This window comes from Rhipicephalus sanguineus, chromosome 8 (assembly GCF_013339695.2).
Source record: "Rhipicephalus sanguineus isolate Rsan-2018 chromosome 8, BIME_Rsan_1.4, whole genome shotgun sequence".
Lineage (NCBI taxonomy): Eukaryota > Metazoa > Arthropoda > Arachnida > Ixodida > Ixodidae > Rhipicephalus > Rhipicephalus sanguineus.
In genome coordinates, this window is record NC_051183.1 from 92,486,023 (window position 1) to 92,508,217 (window position 22,195).

General features: G+C 46.0%; 1 protein-coding gene across 1 annotated transcript; it reads left to right on the forward strand.

The window, feature by feature from the left end:
• Positions 1 to 19,480: 19,480 nt before the first annotated feature.
• Positions 19,481 to 20,986, forward strand: LOC119403382 (copine-4). The gene has a single exon (XM_037670321.1). The coding sequence runs from the start codon at positions 19,481 to 19,483 to the stop codon at positions 20,984 to 20,986; it is 1,506 nt and encodes a 501-aa protein (XP_037526249.1).
• Positions 20,987 to 22,195: the final 1,209 nt, after the last annotated feature.

Below are 22,195 nucleotides of genomic sequence, written 5' to 3' on the forward strand. Positions count from 1 at the left end.
CCACAAAACATTACTGTCGCTTTTTAACTCTATGTTCTCTGCTGGCTACATCCCGACTGCCTGGAAAGCAGCAATAATAATCCCTATTCTTAAAGAGGGCAAGGACCCGTCCTCCGCCAGTAGTTACAGGCCTATAGCTTTGACAAGTTGCCTATGCAAACTCTTTGAGAAAATGATTAATCGGCGCCTGCTCTATTTTCTTGAAACAAACAATCTATTAGACCCATTACCATGCGGCTTCAGGGAAGGTAGATCCACAACAGATCACCTTGTTCGCATTGAAACTACTATTCGCGATGCCTTTGTGCACAGCCAGTTCTTCTTATCGGTGTTTTTAGATATGGAGAAAGCATATGACACACCCGGGCGTTTTGGAATTCTCCGCGATCTGGCAGAAATGGGAATCCAAGGCAATATGCTAAACGTGATTAGTAGTTACCTGTCTCACCGCACGTTCCGTGTTAGAGTCGTTAATGTCCTGTCTCGTCCATTTACGCAAGAGGCGGGTGTACCACAGGGTGGTGTACTCAGCTGCACTCTATTTATTGTGAAAATGAACTCGCTCCATAGTGTAATGCCAAGCACTATGTTTTATTCTGTATATGTGGATGACATCCAAATAGGTTACAAGTCATGTAATCTCACTACCTGCGAACGACAAATACAGCTTGGCTTAAACAAACTGTCTAAGTGGGCAGATGAGAACGGTTTCAAACTATATTCTCAAAAAAGTACGTGCGTCCTCTTCACAAACAAGAGAGGCGTGCTTCAAAGCCCTGAAATCAATCTACATGGTGAAAGACTATCTGTGAGCCGTGAACATAAATTCTTGGGGCTAATTTTAGACTCGAAATTTACTTTTATTTCACACTTGAAATATTTAAGAGCAAAGTGCCTTAAGACAATGAATCTGCTGAAGCTCTTGTCCCGCACATCCTGGGGAAGTGACAGAAGGTGCCTTTTGAGCTGATACAAATGTCTCGTACGGTCGCGCCTTGACTACGGAGCTATAGTCTATAACTCTGCTACGCCTAGTATACTGAAAATATTAGACCCTGTTCATCACATGGGTATCCGACTCGCTACAGGAGCCTTCAGGACTAGTTCGGTACAAAGCATGTACGTCGAATCTAATGAATGGTCTCTACATTTACAAAAGACATACTTAAGCCTTTCATATGCCTTCAAAGTAAAATCAGATGTACATCATCCATGTAACTCAGTGATTGAGGACGTATCCACGGCCAGGCTGTTCTGCAACAAACCAGCTACTAGACGTCCACTGTCTCTTCGTTTGAAAGCAGTGGCAGAGGAAACGGGTGTCTCTCTTCTAGATAGTGTCCTAATGGCCCCCACTCGGCTTCCACCGCCATGGGAGTGGCAGAATATCCAGTGCGACATTTCTTTTATAGAAATATCAAAACGAGCACCTGAGACTCACATACGTTCACACTTCCTCGAGCTCCAGGACAAGTATTCATGCGCAGAATTTTAAACAGACGCTTCTAAATCACATGCTGGTGTTGCTTACGCAGCACTTGGATCATCGTTTTCCATGTCTGGTGCACTGAATCCACATAGAAGTATATTTACAGAGGAAGCATATGCGATCCTCACGGCGGTCAAGTATATAAAGCAAATTAATGTTACGAAATCAATTGTGTTCACGGATTCACTGTGCGTCGTTAGAGCTCTAATGAGCCTACGAAAACATAAGAACCCAGTCTGCAATGAATTATACAGCTTGCTATGCTCAGCGTATATGGGCGGCCAAGTCGTTATAATATGCTGGGTACCCAGCCACAAAGGCATAAAAGGCAATGTAGCTGCAGACGAAAGCGCCACCTCAGTAAACTTTGAATACACAGACACAAAAATAGCTATCCCTCTTACTGACCTGTAGCCTTTTCTGCGTCAACAGTTGCGAAAATGTTGGCAAAGGAATTGGGACAGTGAAATGTCAGATAAGCTACACACAGTCAAGCCAAGAATAGGGAACTGGATATTCGAGAAAGCAACAAGATATAAGGAAGTACTTCTTTGCAGGCTAAGGATTGGACATACCTAAGGGACACACTCCTATCTACCTAATGGAAATGATCCCCCGAGATGTGACGGTTGTGGCGACACCGTAACAGTCTTTCATGTTCTCATCCAGTGCCCCGAAATAGAAACCCCACGTAAAAAGTACTTTCACCTCGCATACCGTGAACACATCCCTCTTCATCCGGCATTTTTTCTTAGCAATGAACCGCTTGTTGATTCTAAAACAGTACTAAAGTTTTTAGAAGACGTAAACAAGCTACAAATAATCTGGCCTGGTCATCTGCGACTTCAAGTACCCTCTCGAACACTAATGCTTTCCATAGATTCTACACTATCTTATCATCGTAATGGAGATTGTATGCACATAGCTCACATCATTAGTCATTCTCACAGTTTTATTTCTTGGATGACTTCCGCAAATCCACAGCAACCAGTTTTAGGTCCCTATACAACCACGTCGCATCTACCATTTGCAACTCATTCAATCATCGCATATACTACTCTGTAAATCCGCTACCACATGACATGGCGCTCTTTGGCCATAACTTGCCCTTGTGCCATTAAACACAACACATCTAATCTCAAAGTCTAACACTTCTGTGTCGTGCGCATCGGTTGGTCCATCCTTTTCACATGCCGGCGTTCTGTACCCGAATACAAGCATCTTCACAGCAGAGGCATACGCCATACTTGCGGCCGTCAGACACATTAAACAATTAAAACTACAAGGTGCAGTGATATACACGGATTCGTCTAGTGTAGTGAAAGCTTTAAAAACTTAGACAAAACACAGAAATCCTGTCCTTTTCTTGCTATACTCTATTTTATGCACGATCTACTCACTCAAACAACATGTCGTAGTGTGCTGGGTGGCAGGGCACCGCGAGATACAAGGCAACGTCTTGGCGGACCAGCTAGCAGCATCCGCCCACGAAAACAGTCCCAATACAGCCGTAGCTATCCCTCCGCTAGACTTAAAACCATTCCTCAAAAGAAAGCTTAGGGCCTTTTGGCAGAGAACATGGGATAGGCACACAAAAAATCAACTGCACGTTATCAAGCCGCAACTATGTAACTGACCGCCAGTATCAAAGTCATGCCGCAGAGAATTAACACTTACAAGGCTACAAATAGGACACACCCACAGCACACACTCATACCTCTTGTCTGGTGGCGATCCACCTTTGTGTGAGAGATGTGATGAAGCACTAACCGTGTTTTACATTCTAATTGAGCGCAAAATACTAGACATGGTCATAAAAACATATTTTCCATTACCTTACCGACAACAAATACCATTACACCAATCAATGTTCATCGGTAGGGAACCTGTTTTCAAACATCAGTCATTGTTTGCGTTATTGGAAACGGTTCACAACTTTCATGCCATATACCAGGGCAATCCGTAGCACGACCTCTGAAAAGAGGTTGTTGCTGCGGTAGCTGAATTAAAGAAAGCACCTGCCTCCCTGCCTTTGGCCTCAAAGGCTTGAAGAGGCATTCGTGCTATTTCCCCATCTATCACTTGTACATAACATGCTCACTTGTAATTCGCTCCACAACCATAGATCACATCACATATCACTGCCATAATTTTACACTCTATACACACATTTTACGCTTCTACATAGCGCGCGATCTTAGGCCTCTATACAGCCATAATACACCCTGTCATCGAAATCATTCGTCATCGCTAACACCTCATCAAAGACATGGCGCTCTTTGGCCACCGATGGGCCTTGCGCTACAAAACTCCACTAATCGTCATCATGTATATATTTGTACAAGAGTTATCGCTTCGGGTTTGTCGGTAGTCAATCGGTCACACACCTGTTCCACCTAAGGCTGCGAAGCCCTTATCTTTCTTCCTAGTAAGCTACCTCATTCTCGTCAGCTTGTACACTTCGTTACCGACCTCAATCCGGATCACTGACCTACGCGCCCACTATCTGCAGTCACTGCATCGCAGCTGTGTTGAGTCCCGCCGCTTTCACGGTGTCTCTTAGTATAAAAGCTTGGCACGCGTCGTGGATATCTATACATTGCGCAAAGCTTTTATTGTGAGCACTACTCGCAAGTTAGCGAAAGCTATAGAAGCATGAACGCTACCACGATTTCCTGCTTTCTGACGTTCGTCTTTATTGGTAAGCCGTGTTCAATTTTCATCAACTCGTGGTTGCCTATGGCTTTGGTTGTTTAACATGTTATTCTTTCCACCTCTGCTTTCATGTAGCTGTTTATTGGGTGAAAGCTTGAACATTCTGTCAAATGTCAGCAAAGATTCCGGCGTCACTGCTCAGTTAAACATAATATTTTAAGCAGGGACAACGAACTTTTAATTCTTGGTACGCGTAATACTTACAACGACAGGAAAAAAGTACACTTACGGTTAGAACTAGAAGCACCTGGCACGACTCTCGCACACATGAATGGCAGGCTCGTATTTATTTTGAAGTTGTAGCCGACTATAGAACTAAATCAGCCGTCGCACAATTCGCTCGAAACGCCTGCACACACAAAAAAAGAAACACTAAACGAGAAAGCCGTGCGTTTTATTTTTCTGTTCTTGGTGCTTTTTTTTACTGCTTCGTGCATTGACACCTGTATATCCGCTTCGTATAGTGCCCTGAGACCGTTCGGATGGAATGAAGGAAATTAAATGAAAGTGTCAAAAAGCGTATTGCGCGTTAGTTGATATGTACTGAGGTTTAACGCATATAATTTTCACGGCTTTGCTTACCCTCACATCTCATCAATACGATTGTATGATGTCGTACGGTCAATACCCATATACCCATGGATCACTCGATTTGCTACTGTCATAATATCAGGCTCGTACTTATATATATATATATATATATATATATATATATATATATATATATATATATATATATGTAATATTTATATATAAATATATAAATACTTTTATGGCTTCGTATAGCAATTTTATTTTAGGCCCCTTTACAGCCCTATTACATCCTATCATCGAAACTCATTGCTCAATACTAACACCACATCATCAGTCATGGCGCGCCTCGGCCACGCCTGGCCCTTGCGCCACTAAAAGCTAGTAATCATCGCAGTGTTCACTTGTGGTTTTAGTCAAACCTTTCAAACTACAGCTGCCCTGTGCATCACTATAGAAAACCTATGGAATCTTCAACAAAGTGCGTCGGTGCGCGCAGGGCGCCCAGGCGCTACGATGATTGGGCAAAACGTCGCACCAGGGCGCACCGGTGCAATTTGTCGAAGCTACATTATAAGTGTGGCATACTTTTCTTCTTCTTCTGGCACGACGCACTTTGGACATAAACTAGTAGTGGGTAGTCTGCTGTGGAGAAAGAGGAAGTAGTTGGAAGAATGGCGGAGATACAATAATAAACCGCGCTGTGTTTTCGGAACCGCGTTTCAGTGTGCTATATTTATTGGTGACCCGGACTACGAACGCGACCTTCCATGGAGCAGCGTGAGCATCTCGACGGCCTCAGCCCTGGTACCGCTGCCACTGCACCTGGCCATGTACCCTCTTCCGGCGTTGTTGGAGGTACTACTACCATAACGCTACCACAGCTGTGGCTTGCCGATCCCTCCTTATGGTTCATTCAAGTCGAGAACAAGTTCCGCATTCATCGCATCACGTCAGAAGTTCGCAAGCATGAGCTCCTCGTTGAAGCGTTGCCGCCACAGGCAATGGCCGAAATACGCGACATCCTCGTGGGCCCGCCTGGTGACACTCCATATACGACAGTCAAACAGGCTCTTCTTCACCGACTCGTTCCGCCTAAGCATCGGCGCATTCAGCAACTTCTGTGCAACGAAGAGCTCGGGGACCGCCGTCCTACACAGTTTCTACGTCACCTGCAGCATCTGCTTGGGGACCAGCCGGACGGCTTGGAAACATCCATACTACGTGAGTTGTTTCTACAGCGTCTTCCACCTACCGTGCGAATGGCTCTTGTCCCAGCTCAGGATAAGACGCTGTCGGAGCTGGCAGAAATGGCCGATGACATGATGGACGTTGCTCCGGCAGTCATAAACGCTGCCCACACCTCTCCGATTTCCGAAGCAGATTCCCTTCGAGAAACGGTAAAAGATCTCGCAGCTGAAGTCGCCAACTTGCGTCTGCAATTGCTGAGCATTCGCAACTTAAATGACCAGCCTCGTCCACACCGACCATCTCTCACGTCGCCTGCTCCGCAACGGCCCCGCCACCAGCCCGAGCACCGCTTTTCACCGCGGAACACATGCTACTATCACCGGCGTTCGTGGGCCTATCTGTGGCATACTTTTCTTCTTCTTCTGGCACGACGCACTTTGGACATAAACTAGTAGTGGGTAGTCTGCTGTGGAGAAAGAGGAAGTAGTTGGAAGAATGGCGGAGATACAATAATAAACCGCGCTGTGTTTTCGGAACCGCGTTTCAGTGTGCTATATAAGAATGCCTGTAGTAGCCAGCATTTCTCTTCCCATCAAGTGAAATAGCGTAAATGGTTTAAAATTAGTTGCAGGAATAATCGCAGTGCAATGTTGGCAAACGAACAGAGTTTGTATTTATTTCACGTGTACTTATCTGTTATCCACACAGGGCGCGTGTCCCAAATGCGCAGCTTGGGCCAAGAACCGCTGAAGTGATTTTCTTTTATCGCGAGTCTTGGGAAAGGTAGAAGGAAGAAATTCGTCCGGATGATGCCTGTGGTGAAAGGCGCTTATTTTTTTTAGCGAGCAGCTGCGTACATATAGTTCTTGATATAAAGACGGTAAGCGTGCAAACAAGTACGAAAGAGAGAAGTCATGCCAATACAAACGCCGTTTGTGTTGTGTTGATCCCTTCTTTTGTATCCTTTTTTCCCTGCCTACCGTCTTTTACCTTGAATCTCTGCCTACTAGTTCAGCCAGTTCAGCTTTCTGGCATTCTGAACGCAATGTTCTTTCTGAAGAAGTTGTTACAGAGTCTAACTTAGCTTAAGGGTTGTGATTGTCACAAAAATCATCACCATAGAAGAGCGTTGATTTGGCCAAGCTGGTCCGTAATTAAATGGAGGAGAACACAACAAAACAAGGCAGGAACAAAGACGGCACACTGCACGAGACAACCGCCGTCTCCTTTACTAAGGTGCTTTAGCAGCGCCAGTTTTCTGTAAGATAAGTACCGTAATGTAGTATACCGTCGTGGTCGGCACACAGCTGTTTTAGTCAGCAAGATCTATATTAGTCACTTTGCTTAAATCATCACGTTACTATTAACATCGAGCAACTCCCGCAGCTAAAATGTTTTCGAATCGTGGTACGTTAACACTCAACTCAGATACCGTAACGTAAACAGTATAGTTACTGGCACTACCAAAAAAAAAGAAACCCTGCTGTGTCTTCTCTGTTCCTCTCTCTTGCGCTGCATTTTTTCCAGTTCATCATGTGCTCATTCGCTTTTTAGAATAACAGCTACCTTACACTAAGACTAACTTTGTGATCTCCGAGGCAATCTTGTATGTATGAAGAAAGTACCAATGACAACAGGTAAATTTAATTGTAGAGCACCGTACATAGATAAGTCTTCCGCGTGTGTTCATGGCGCGTTGTTTAGGGAATGCTTCTGCGCATGCTCAGCACACGGGCTTCATACTTACTGCTGCTTACTCCCTCTCTACAAGGCTTCACAAGTGGGAGGCTACGGGTAGGCTAGTGTATCTATGCGTATTAGTCACCCGGAAATGGGCATACGTCGAATACCGATTTGTTGAAACTGATTCGCGTGTGTATCAAACAAGAAACCCGGAGCCTTACGCGTTCCACGAGAATAGCGGAAGGCTTCGACGTTATGGCATACAGAAACTTAGGTGTCTGCTCAAAGTTTCGAACTCTTTAACGTGGCGAGCTCAGCAGCGATTATTTCCATTCTCCTGTGCGTCTTGTTCGTGCGGTAGAGCGCCACACCAAATGACAACCTAAGGCATCGCCGTGACGTGGCTCAGAAAATGATGACAGAAGTTTGCATTTTTTTTTAAATAGAGACTATAGCAGTGACCGCTCTCTGCACTTCCTGCAACGGTATCTTCACTCTGTTCTTTCTATTTTTCAATTCCTTAACGCCCATCAACTGTGTGGGGTAGCGAACAAGACATCTGCCTCGTTCACCTGCCTTCTTTGCATCCTATGTTTTCTATGACGCATGCAAATTTTAGCTAGAATAGACGACATCGCTTGTTCATAGACTATTTTACGGAAGGGTTTCGGTGCCGCCATGCTGGGCTGTTAACCTTGCCATGTTTTATCTCGAACAACTAAGCGAATAGTCTTACGGTGGGCGTATACTCATGAAAACTGTTAGGTTGGTGCATTCGGCGTTTCCTGACTTCATCAGTTCGCGTCAGGGGATACAAAAATAAGAAAACATTCGTTTAACAGCCCATAATGGCGGCGCCCATATGCATTACGTAACATAGTCTATACGGTGTCACACCGTACTGTTAATACTGAAACGCAAAACTCACAGACGTCAAAGTGACAGAGCGTGACACAACAGTTACTTGTTGTGTCGGAGTCTGTCACTTTGTTGTCCCTGTGCTTGTACTTTTGTCGTTAGGGCATAATTTCGCGTATAGTTGGCACCGAAATCATTGTCAGATTTGGTTACGTACTACAAAGGTTGCGGCTGCGCACCGCTCTTTGACAATGCATCATTTTTTACCGAACGTGGTGACGGACTCGTGAGGGAAATAGTCGAGGCTGGCCAAATGCACGCACTATGAGACATCTCATAATCATATCGTGGTTTTGGGACGTTAAACCTCAACAATTATTATTATTATTATTACTATATTAGTGAGTGTACCGTCAGTAGCGCTGACGCATAAAGCACTGTGCTATTTGGCAAGGCGTTAGCATATAAGAAACTTCTCCGTGCGTTTTAGAAACTTTTCAGCTTACAAAGCATGCGCGTCCCACTCCCCTTTTTTGGAATCTTCTCACAAACTTCAGCTGTAAGTGAGCGTCTATCCCGTCAACGACGTCTCTTGCCGTACTGAAATTTTTTCGCTCAGCGATTTCACATTGGTTACGTCTTTCTTCACAGCAATGGCCGCGGCACAGGTGGACGTGCAGGACTCGTACCGTGGCGTGGACTTCGAAGTGGGCTGCCGACCTGCACCCGTGACCGGTCCATGCAGGGCTTTCTTGCTTCGGTGGTACTTCGACGTGGCTGCCGGCGAATGCCAGCAGTTCCTCTACGGAGGCTGCCGCGGAAACCAGAACCGATACGAATCCATGAGAGAGTGCGAGATCGCCTGCCTCCGTGAGTGAACCTTAAATTTTTTTACCGAAATTTGAAGCAAATTATGGTCTCTCGGTTAATCCCAGTCGAAATATAACATAGAATCGCGAGGCTTGGCTTGTAGGCGGGATGACCCGCTATGTAGCGAAACGGATTAACGGAGGGCTAAGGTTACACGTCATTGCAAAATGCCGGCTGACTACGCCAGCGGCCAAGACAGATGGAAGGATCTATCGTGGGAATATTGCAAAACAAAACGAAAGGCTCGCGGAAACAGAATGAGATGAATAGCTGATGATATCGGTCTGGCTACTTGCTGTGCAGGACACATTGCCACATCTGCAACATCACATAAAAAGGGCTAGGTTACGTCGTTCACAGAATGCGTGTAGCAGTAGGTAACCTAGAGAGAGAAAGAGAAAGAGAGAAGGGGAAATAAAAGACAGGGGGTTTAACTAGAGGACATCCTGGTTGGCTACGCTGTACATGGGAAGGGGAAGGCAGTGTTAAAGAGAAGAGCCTATGACGACACCACAACGTCATTATGAGTATGGTACTATCCAAGTAGGTCCAGATGGCATCCAGCTGAGCTGGAGGTTTCCATTTGTCCCGAGGTTCTTGACTTTTATGCAAAGCTATGCGAGTGAATTCTCAAGGGAAGCACAGTAACAGAACTTGTGATTGTGCGTTCAAAGAAATTAGTTACAGCTATGTAATGAGGTACCATGGCATGCTATATGGTACACTGGGAGTGAATTAAGGGTAGACAGCTGGACTAGTTGGTTCTGGTGATAACTACGGAACGTGATACTTTCGCACAAGGACACGGACTTTCTACTACTCCGCGTCCTTGTTCGTTAGCACTGGCGTAGCCAGGGGGGTTTGGGTTGTTTAACGCCCCCCCCCCCCCCCCCTCCACCCATCCATCCAGCAAGTATTCAATTTTGCATGTGTATATTGTCACGTAGCCGAAAAATGATGCAGGCTTCGTTCAGCAAGCAACGTTTGTTGGAGCGAACTTGTGCCCCGCAATAGACTCACGGAAAATGCAAGCAGCCAACAAAGCGACGTGCACGGGCGAGCGTCGGCGGCAGACTACTGCTTCGCCGTTCTTATCAGCGAGCGTTTATACGTCCGCGTTTTACATTGTGGAACCAACCGACAGACATAACCCTCCTCTCCTGAAGACAGGGCGACTGTCCCTATCAGTTCAGATATCCTGCGCGGCGTTTAGGAGAGAAAGAGGGACGCACACAGTTCTCTTCGAAAACCGATAAGAAAACCTGGCGCGGCCAGATGCTAGAAACTAAACACATAAGGAAACAAACCAGAAGGCATGGTTCGCGGCAATATATACACGCACACATACACACACACACGCACGAAAATAAAGTATGCTCAGTAAAGCAAGAAGTTGGGCGAGTTGGTATTTGTTCATGATGACTGAGGTGCGCGAGAACACGGCACACAACGAAAAGAAGTACACGGGACGAGGCGCTACTTTTCGCCCCTCAGTCATCATGAATAAAGTATGGTTGAACTCCCACCTCATCACCCGCAAAAAAAGATTCTGGTCGTGCACTGTTCGTTAGTATCATGCTCCATAGTTTCAACAGCGAACATTACAGGTGCAAAACACAGCGCAGAAAGCAAACGTGGAGCAGCTGAGCCGAAAGGGCCTGATAAAAAAAATGCAATTACACCGTTTGACGAGCCATCTTGTAACTTGAAGCGTTTGTCTTCGTCGTTACTTCCCTCTTGTTTTGTCTTTGCTCTCTGCCCCTGCTCAAACACTAAATAACGCCAGATATCTTGCTTGCTTTATTCTTCCTTGACAAATCATCGCAGGCCATATTTCTGTAAAAGAATGCTATCACGCTGATAATGTGTAGACCTTTCATGACGTAGAAGTGCTGGGCTCATAGCGTTGAAGAAAAGAAGGCGCGCAAGCTAGACAGATCACGGTTATTGCTTGGGGTCAAGATAAGCCTGAAGCGTGTAAACGTTTTTTTAGAAAATTTAAACTTGTTCTAAGAGTTACATTGTGCATCTGCAACATACCTCAGAGCACATGCTAGAGAAAACGAAAAACACAAGCTTCCTCCTGAACGTCCCTAATTAACTATACTGGAGAGGTGGATTTCCAAGTGCACACGTATGGAAGCACTGTCAGAATATGAATTACATTAATCGCAAGGTTTGGCTGTTGCTAAAAGAAAATTTTCTCGATAAATATTCGGAAGCGTTGGAAACCATTGCGTATGTGTTTATAACCTGTTCTTGTCGTTGCTTTCGTATTCTGTCCCTTCCCTTCTGTTGTTAAAATTAACTTGCCGTGTTGTTTCTTCCTTCGTAGGTTGATCTAGCTGGATGACTCGCAAAAAAGAAGCCCGGGCATGGATTGGTACCCAAGAAGTACCGATGTGTACCCCTCCCGAAATAAAGTGGCTCTGTGGTGCTGTATGGCTGTCTTACATATCCATGAACCATTATTTTTTTCTGAAGAAACAGAGAGCGGTGATTAGGTTGGGGGTATTCAGGGCTTAAAGTCTCCCTTCATTGGATGGGGGGCCCTCATAAAGCGGCAAGATATATATATATATATATATATATATATATATATATATATATATATCTATATATATATATATATATATATATATATATATTATATAGAATTGGTGGTCATTAAGGGTAACTGAATGGATTCCAAGAGATGGCAAACGCGTGAGGGGGAGACAGAAAATTAGGCTGGTAGATGAGATTAAGAAGTTCGTAGGTATAACGTGGAAGCAGAAAGCACAGGACCGGGTTGATTGGCGGAACATGGGAGAGGCCCTTGCCCTGCAGTGGGCGTAGACAGGCTGATTATATATATATATATATATATATATATATATATATATATATATATATATATATATATATATATATATATATATATATATATATGTAACGTTACAAAACAGAGACGCGTCGTGGTTCAGTTGCCATGCATTTATTCTAATGCACGCGCACTTCTTCTTCGTCGCCTTCTCCTACCATCGCCTTGTTCATACGTTACACTTTTCCCCCTCCCCCGAGAAAGTCGCAGTTCAGAAGGTACAAAATAACGCCGCAGTTTGCTAACATGAACAATATCAGAGTTTCTACCTAAAGGAAACACAGAGCGGTCGATCTCGTAGTTCACTGGTGAGACCTTGCGTAGAATTTTGTAAGGACCTTCCATGATGGAACTCAGTTTGCCGTTGTTGGGATGCCATGGTGTCTCGTAAAGGACAATGCCACCGACTTGGAACTCAATCGGGAGAAATTTCCTATCATAGATGACTTTGTTCTTATTGTGGTAGGCGATGGAATTGTGAACCGCAGCTTTCCGCGCTTCTTCAACAGTTTCTTCTCGTTGTTCCAGAATAGTTGGATACGATGGAATTCCATACATCAGGAATGAAGGTGCGTAGCCGGTAACTTCGTGGGGCGTTCTGTTGTACTCGTCTATTACTTCCGAGAGCAGTTTTGTCCAACACTTCTGTGGCTCGTCATTGATCTTACATTTAAGTCTGGTTACAATGGTCTGGTTTGTCCGCTCATTCATACCATTGCATTGCGGATGATGAGATGAAGTGAAGAGTTGATGTATTCGGTTGTGCTTTAGGAACTGCTTAAATTTTCCTGCAGTGAATCCCGTTCCGCGATCTGAAAGGAACTTCCTTGGTTTTCCCGCAGCAAAAATGGTTTTCAGGCATGAGATGTAGGCGTCACTGTTTTCACTTTTATGAGCGAACGCCCATACGTAGCGAGTAGCATGATCAATAACCAAATGGATAAACCTTTTTGATGAGCCGTATCCAGAAAATCCTCCAATGGTGTCCATTGCGAAGAGGTCAAAAGGCTCTTCAGCTGGAGGCATTGATTCAAGTGTCCCATACTTCTTTGTTTTCGTCTTCTTGCATCTCTGGCATGTATCGCAATGCCGAATATAGGTGGCAACATCGGTTACCATATCCGGCCAATAGTATTGTGGAGACAGGAGTGACAGTGTCTTCTTCACTCCGACATGCCCAAAATGTTGATGTGCGTTCTTAAGAATGGTAGGGCGCAGTTCATGTGGCACATATATCTTCCTTAGTCCTTTTCTTTTGACGATGACTATGTTGTTTTCCAATGAATACGGTCCTCTTGGGTGCTCATTGGTGCATCGTTGAAGTTCGTCGTGTGACAGAAGTTGAACTATGGGGGCTCTGGAGAGTGTATCCGCTTCTACGTTGCTTACGCCTTTTTGATGTTTGATGTTGACTTCATACATTGACAACTTTAAAGACCACCGGAAGAGACGACCTTGCGGATTCTTAACATTCTTCAACCACTGAAGTGCAGAGTGATCCGTTACGACAGTGAATGGCTTTCCGTGAAGGTAGCAATGCCATTTATCAATGGCATCTATAATGGCAAGGCATTCTCTCTCTGTAATAGCATAGTTCATCTCATGCTTCAGTAGTTTGCGGGAATAATAGGCAATGGGATGTTCCTTGCCTTTGTCGTCAGGCTGCTTCAGCACTGCACCAATGCCTTCGGCAGACGCGTCACAGTACACAGTACATGGTATAGAAGGATCGTATATGCGAAGCACCGGTTCTTCAGTCATTCGCTCCTTCAGTTCCCGAAAGGCTTGCTCGCATGCTTCTGTCCACGACCACTTGCTGCCTTTGCAGAGTAGTTTCGTGAGGGGAAGAGCAATATCGCTGAAATGAGGGATGTACTGTCTGTAAGTGTTTACAGTGCCCAGGAAACGCTGGAGATCTTTCTCTCGTTTAGGTGTCGGAAATCTGAGTATTGCAGCCACGTTACTTTCCTTAGGTGTCACTATTCCATGTGAAATCTTGTGGCCCAAATATTCAATGCTGAATCTTGCAAACTGGCACTTTTTTCGTTTTAGTCTTACGTTCTCGGTTTTAAGAGCTTTCAATAAAGCCTCAAGGTGTCGTATATGATCGTCAAATGTCTCCGAGTATACGACCACATCGTCAAAGTAGTTGTTAACATTAGTGAGCTGATGTTTGGCTATTATTGATTTCATGGCTCTTTCAAATGTAGCCGGAGCGTTCTTTAACCCGAACGGCATTACCAACCACTCATAATGACCATTAGCCGTGACAAACGCAGTTTTCTGAACGTCATCGGGATGCATTCGGACATGCCAGTATCCGGACGTTACATCCAACGTAGTGAAAAACTCCGCCTTTCCCAAGTGGTCAAGAATATCATCTATACGTGGAATTGGTTGATAGTCGGGTACCGTTATGGCGTTGAGCTTGCGGTAGTCAATACATAGCCGAGTACGTCCTTCGCCCTTCTTTTCCGCTAAGATGACCGGTGCGGCGTAGGGGGATAACGAAGGCCTCACAACCCCTTGCTTAATGAGGGCGTCAACTTGTTTGTTAATCTCCGCTTTGTCTGCCTGTGAACATCTGTATGGTGCTCGATGAATTGGGACAGCATTGGTAAGTGCGATCCTATGTTGCTCAGTAGTGATGCATCCAATATCTGTTTGGGATTTCGAAAAGATCTCGTCATACTTGTTTAAAAGAGAGTCGAGCACCGCAGATTCACGCTCTGATAAGTTTTCCGAAGTCAGGGTGTTCATCAGTGGGGCTTCAATGGTTTGCTTTTCATTATGATCCGGTAGGTTCAAATTTTGACGTCCTTGCGTCACTGACTTGCTTTCCAAATTTACAGAAAGATTGAAGTACGAAGCGCTGTCTAGGCCAAGAATTAATTGCGTTCTCATGCCTCGCAGAACGTGTACATAAACTTTCTTTGTTACATTCCCAATTTGCAAATGAATGTTTACGCGACCCAAAGTTCGAATGCTTGAAGTAACTTGCTGGACAGCGATGCTGGAGTCTCTCATCAACTGAAGTTTGAGCTGTTTGTACACATCCTCACTGATACAAGTAATGGTGGCTCCTGTATCAAGAATTGCAGTTACTGACCTTCCGTTGATGAGAGCTTTGAAGCGTATTAATGAAACTCTGGGTCGCTCTCCTCGTTTCCCGGTCTAGTCTCAATAGCGGACACGTTGCCGCGGCGCGGACATTCGTTGTGCCAATGAAACTGCCGTGGGAAGCCAGCAGCTGAGCAATATCTACATTCGTTTTGTGGGGCACGCGGTCGAGAAGTCAACGTTGGCTGCTGCGGTCTGCTGAAGAGACGTGAAGCTCCTGATGTAGTGCCAGGATTACGAGCAAAAGAAACTCCTCTCACCCGTTTTAAGGATGTCTCGACCCGTTGAGCAGCGGCGAGCCACTCTGATGACGAGGTGAAAGACAGTCCGGCGAGCGCTAGTTCCACATCAGGAGGAACACCGTCAGTCAGTCCAGAAATGATGTGGCACTCTTTAAGGTCGGCCAAGGAGCCCAGTCGTTTTTTCTCGTCGTAGTAGTCCTTGATGGTCTGCCCTCCTTTCAGCCGGTAGTGAATGAAGAGACGAAAGGCATCTCCGTCGGTCGTAGCAAAGCGGTTTTGCATGCCGCTCTTGATATCGTCCCATGTCTCGCCTTTGCCGAAAATCTCTGTTAGGTACCACTTGAACGCTTCCCCTTCGATGTATTCGCTGAAGTGACTGACCCGATCGCTGTGTGTCCACGATGCCTCGACCGCCTTCGTATCGAAAAGAAGAAGCCACTTGTCGACGGGGACGTCTTCTGGTGTTCCCTTGTACTTCGGTATGTTGAGTGGAGGCTTCGGCTTAGCCATGGCAGATTGATGAGGTCGATCCTGTCGACTTGTGTAACGTTACAAAACAGAGACGCGTCGTGGTTCAGTTGCCATGCATTTATTCTAATGCACGCGTACTTCTTCTTCGTCGCCTTCTCCTACCATCGCCTTGTTCATACGTTACATATATATATATATATATATATATATATATATATATATATATATATATATATATATATATATATATATATATATATCGCCGCAGCATAACCGATGCTGCTGTGGCCCCAGCAGCTCTGCTACGCGCAGACGTGGGTTGTTGGAACGCCGTGCGAGCTGGCATACCGAAGCAAAACGCAGGATATCTAGATATATCGGCCACGATCCACTTTCGCGGTCGTACTATCCCAATTTTGGGCAGAATTTTGGTCGTAAATAACGCATGAAAATGCATTGTTTCCAAGGGATGTTGGCCTCGGGAATAAAAACAAAAACGTATAAGGCTGAAAAACGTATTATGCAAAATTGTATCAACGAGATTTCCCTGTGTATAGTATATATATATGCTATAGACTAAGCGTTAAGAGAGGTGTTTGCGATTATCACAGTGCAGTGAAGCCAACTCTCTCTAGAACTGAACAAATGCTTATGAATGCTATGCGAATACATACTGTATTAAATGCGCGGCATTTCTTAGCGAACCTTTGGCACTTTAAGCGTTTCTATCTACGTATCTATCTATCTATCTATCTAGCCGCCTACGTCTGGGTGCTCTTATGATCACCTCCTTAACTTGGTGTAGACCAAATTTGGCATGAGAGGGTAAGAAGATTTCACGAATATGACTGTCAGGTCATGACATGAATAACGTGAAAATCCTGTCGCGTACGTCGTCAAACCCTTTCCTCCAGACACGCGTGGCACATACCCGTTTACTACAGGCCGCAGTTTACGGGTATGCGCCACAGGTGATTTACAGTGTATATCTAGCCAGGAACGGCGAGAAGAGACATTGGTCACTTAAATGCGAGAGCGTTAAGGAAAACCGACATCGGCAGCATTGACCCGACGAATGGAAAGAATGAACAAATTAGGATCCCAGCAGGAATCGAACCCAAGCATTCTGCGTGGCAATCAGGTATTCTACCACAGAGCCATGCCAGGTCTCTAAGCTCGTTTGAAAAAACAGCCAATGCAGGCGTAATGTTGGTGCAACATCAACTGTGATTGTGGTGCTGGCTATCTAATTTTACAAGAAAGCAATAAACACTACATATCTACTCCTACGATACAGGCGTCATATCAGATTAGCGACTGTGGTTCCAATGTTGGCTCCGCTCTTATAGCAGTCCAATAAACATTACATTTGTATTCCTATGATTCAGCAAGCTATATTGAAGCGTTGCTCGACCCCGGAGGAATACACTGAAGAAAGTTACGTATGATATTCACAAGATTGGACCATAAAGCGCACTTAGTTTCGATAATACTGACGTATGTACTCTAACGTATGTGCTGACGTTACGTCACACCATAAGGCACCCTTAAAACCCCAGTGTTGTTGACGTGCCTGGTAAGCCCACGATGTGCACACAGCTACTACACGTACAAAAACACGTCGATCTACCTCGTAACGCTTGGCTCAAAGCCATAATATCCATCATAGAAATACTCACTGACCGCTTCGCATGAAACCGATTCCCACAACGCGTGGGATCTGCCGAATTTTATTCCGAATGAATTTCGGGCATTTATTCAACGTGTCAATCCAATAAAGCATTAAATGAAATTATTTTTGGAAAGGTTTTTCAAAAATAACTGAGGATGTGAAGACTTAAAGATATGTGAGCTCAAACTAAGTAACATTAGGACTCACTGGATACAGAACCTCAGGCACGACAATGCTATATTTTATTGTCACTACCACTTGCCCAATAAAGTAGGCAAAATACATGACTCTTTGCAATTACAGACTTGTGATGCACAACTAAAAGAATGAAAATTGAGTGACAAACTAAAGAGACCAAGCTGAACCATTACTGATTCACGACCAGGTAGCTTCACATTCAGGTGCCTCGTGAAACAGTGTGCGGTGCCAAGACGCTCTGTCGAACAGGGTGGTGAGCCGTGGTTTCAGGAGGCGTTGCCCGTGGTGTCCAGTATCTCAGTGAATTGCATTCAGCAGTACGATGATACCTGTTTTCTTCTGTTTCGCTGACGCCCCGTCAACCAAACATTCCCGATTAAATCATTATTCGGAAAATTGCAGAGTATAATTTTCCCGCACAAAGCACTACTGCCGAAAAATTCAACTCCAGCACTTGTCAAATGGGTGCCACAGTGTCACCGTCGTACTGCCGAGGGGGGGCCGGGCCACTCCTTAAAATATAGAGGGGGTACCGCCCCCCTCCCCCCCCCCCCCGACTTTAAGCCGTGTATTCATCTAACGATCAACCCATCAGTCGAGAAAGAAGCCGGATTACTTCAAGGCACATCGGGGATGTCAAATTGAATTCTTTAATACAGGTAGCCTGACTCATTTTTGAGCATGAGAAAGAGATAGAGTTGCAGGAAAAGGCAGTAGGGTTCACTAGACGCTCGTCGGATGGCGTCATCTACGAAATCCAAATGCACTGAATGTCAGGATTTCGTAGACCTCACTACGAATACATTTATTGTTTCTATTCGTATTCTCTCAGTGAGATGAAGCAAACCACTCTGCCACATCGTTTTTTCGTCGGTTGGTAGCAGGACTGAAGAAAGGAAAAATTTAAGAAAATAAATTGAAACAACTCTAGACACTGAAATAGCTGATGCAGGCAAGGAAAATTTACATTACTGCAAATTATTTGGGACAACCGACTAAAAGTTTAGTGTGTAGTTCTGTGGTCAATGCCCACTGCGGAAGCAGCAGCCACAGTAGACTTTTACGCCTGCCGTTATGCATCATACACAATAGAAACTGACAACTCCGCTGGACGCGTGCCCTTTTAAGAGAAGAAAGTCGGTGGAGTGACGCAATATTACGCTATTTATTTCATTATTCATTACTATTGTCGGTAACGAACCTTTGTTTTTTCTTATGTAGATTTCATCGTCCACCGAAATTTTCTCCATAAGTAAGCAACATTGCTACTCTATAAATTAACCTGTTTTATGGTTTATGAAGATTTATAAAACCACCCATTGCTTTGCCACTCCCAACCAAAATTACCAATAACATTTCTGCTCTACTATAATTTATCTTTTTCGCATATTTACTATATGCGAAATACTATATTTACTACATGCTTCACTATATTTATCTTTTTCACAAACGCTACTGCCGTACGCTTTGTGGCCGATCCCCCGTAGTGGGTTGTACTATTCCCCTATAGGAATCAACCAACTAACCCACAGTGGGTGCGAGCCATATTTAATAGGTGAACAAGAACAGGACCCAAAATGGCGGCCGAGGCGTCGACGTCGAGCGAAGCGCTCGATATCCGCCTCGAGGTGACTTGGTCAGGCGTCCGCGACCAGCACAGCAACACGGGCTCGTGGCTGGACACGTTCGCCGTCTACTCGGTGAGCGACGGCCCCGACCGAGCCGCGTTCCGCGAATTGGACCGCTCCAAACCGGGCAAGGACTGCGCGGCCGTCTTCGCCACCTCGTACCGGTTCGGCGAGACGCACCTACTCCTCTTCGAGCTCTTCAGCGTGAACCGCATCAGCAAAGCGAACGAACCGCTAGGCCGCGCAGTGTGCGGCGCGGTCGACATGCTCGTCTACCTGGACACTCCCTACGTTCGATCTCTGGTGGACCGCAAGGGAGCCAAGGTTCCTGGCAGCATCACGGTGCTGCCGCGCGCCGTCAGCCACCCGGGAGGCTTCGTGGCGCTCGAGTTCTCTGCCCGCTCGCTTCCGGTGAAGAAGCTCTTCCGTTCGAGCGATCCCATGCTGGAGCTGTGCGCCCAGGACGGCAACGCGGTCCTGGTCACCGAGGTAGTCTCGCGAAACCGTACGCCTCGCTGGAAACCGCAGGTGGTCAACTCGGACCGATTTCCGGGCGGCGTACTCAAGGCCCGCTGCTACGACGTCAGCCTGACGGGAGAGCGCACCTTCGTCGGCCAGGCGACTGTGCTGTTGGACGAAGTGGAAGTCGGCACCGTGCTCCCGCTCGACGCGCCCGAAGTGGCGGCCGCGGGTCTCGAGCCCAGTTCGGCTGACGAGCGACCCTCACTGCTCGTCGAGCGGTGTCGCCAGTTCCCCTGGACGCTCATTGACTACCTGCACGGCGACTTCTCGCTTCACTTCGCCTTCATCATCGACTTGAGCTCCTCCAACGGCGACCTGAGGGCCGGAAGCGACATGCGACGCGAGTACGAATCGGTCATCTTCGCGTTCGACGAAGTCGTGCAGCAGTTCGACGAGGACCAGCTCCTGCCGGCCTTGGCGTTCGGCGCCCGCACTTCGGCCGGTTTGATAAGTCAGCCTTACGTCTTCCTTTCGGCCAAGGACGAGCTTCGCGTCAATGGCGTCCAGGGCGTCCTGGAGGCGTATGCGAAAGGCCTGGAACGCCTGTTCTCTTCCGAACCATCAGAGCTCGGTCCGGCTCTGACATACGTTGCCCAGCTGGCGCAACCTGCCCACTATTATGTGGCACTGGTCCTCACTGACGGCAGGCTCGACTACGGGCTCAGCACGCTGGATTGTTTGTCGAAGGCGTCCGCCTGCGCCATGTCCGTCGTGTTTCTGGTAATCGGCGAGGAAGGCTGCAGCCGCGCTCTTCGCAGGGACCTGCTCTCGCGCCGTCAAGCCGGTCTACGTGAGTGCGTGCACGTGGTCGAAGTGGCGCCGTACCGCGAGCGTTTGCACCTGCTGCCGCGAGAGGCACTGGTCGCTGTGCCGGAGCAGGTGATGCAGTATCTGGCACTCCATGACGTGGAGCCCGTGCTAGGCGTACAGTGATACGGGCAACCTAGAACTGCGTTCAGTGTGTATTGCTTCGAAGTGTACTGTTTCAACGTACTCTTCGGTAACCTGCACCATAGCACGCGATGCATATGTCAACATTGCGTTATAAAAATTTACCATTGGTTGTGATAGTGTGGTAGCGTGCAATAACACGTGTATTTCCATAAGTGTTAAAAAGTGCGGCATCGTATGCGTGTAACGCTTAGTGCGGCAATTCGAGATGCATCGCAATAATACTAATCACACCTAAGCGTGATAAAAATGTGCGCCGAGGTTAACCTAAAACAGCCTGCGTTCGAACATTGACGTTTATAAACATTGCTCTAGGAAAAAGTACCTCAGAGGTCTTCGTTCCCTTGCTGTGAGGCAGAATCGACGCACGACAAAACAAGCTAGCGACGAAATAAAAATGGCACCGCCAAATAATCTGTTGGCTAACGGTCTGTATGACATACATGCATTCAACAATATCGGTCACCGAAGCTAATTAAGTGAGCGATCAATGCTTTATTAATCTATCGACGCATGAATGCCTTGTCACCAGGGCGCGCTACCTATAGGCAAAGGAAAACAAGTCGCGATAAAACGAAAATTGCATCTTTGAAACGTGTGCTCCACTTAGTATCATTCAGTTCGGCCATGTAAAGAAACGCCAGGCCTGCGTGGAAAGCGCAGCACAGTCACAGCAAAAGCTGGAAGAGCGGCATTTCTATAGCTCGTTATAAACTCTCTTGTGGCTACTAATACAACTGCACTAACAACGTACCGACTACGCGACAAATCATAATTTTTGTGCAGTTGGGAAGCACCCACCGCGACATTATTTTTCTTTCTGTGGAGAAGCGAGGTACCATCTGTAAGGCATTGTGTGCACTTTGTTGATGCGGCGGTTGATGACGATGAAGAATTATGGCTGAGTCCTTTGTAATGGGTTGGAAGCTTTAAACGACACAATAATTACTTAATTCGCATTGTGTGACGCCCGGTCGTTATTTAACTCTTCCCCGCGATTTATAACATACGTTAACGTGAGAAAAGAAAGAGAGAGAGAGAGAATAACTTTATTGAGACCTTGAGAAAATGAATCATGGGAGCATTATGGGCTTCCTTGGCAACCTATAGAAGTGCACTTGCGAGGAACCCACTACGCTATAAATCATGATAATTTACTCGTTGGGCAATTCGCATTGTATGACGCCTGGT

Excerpts from the sequence above, each read along its gene's own strand:
- LOC119403382 (XM_037670321.1), top strand. The coding sequence starts at position 19,481 with ATGGCGGCCGAGGCGTCGACGTCGAGCGAAGCGCTCGATATCCGCCTC.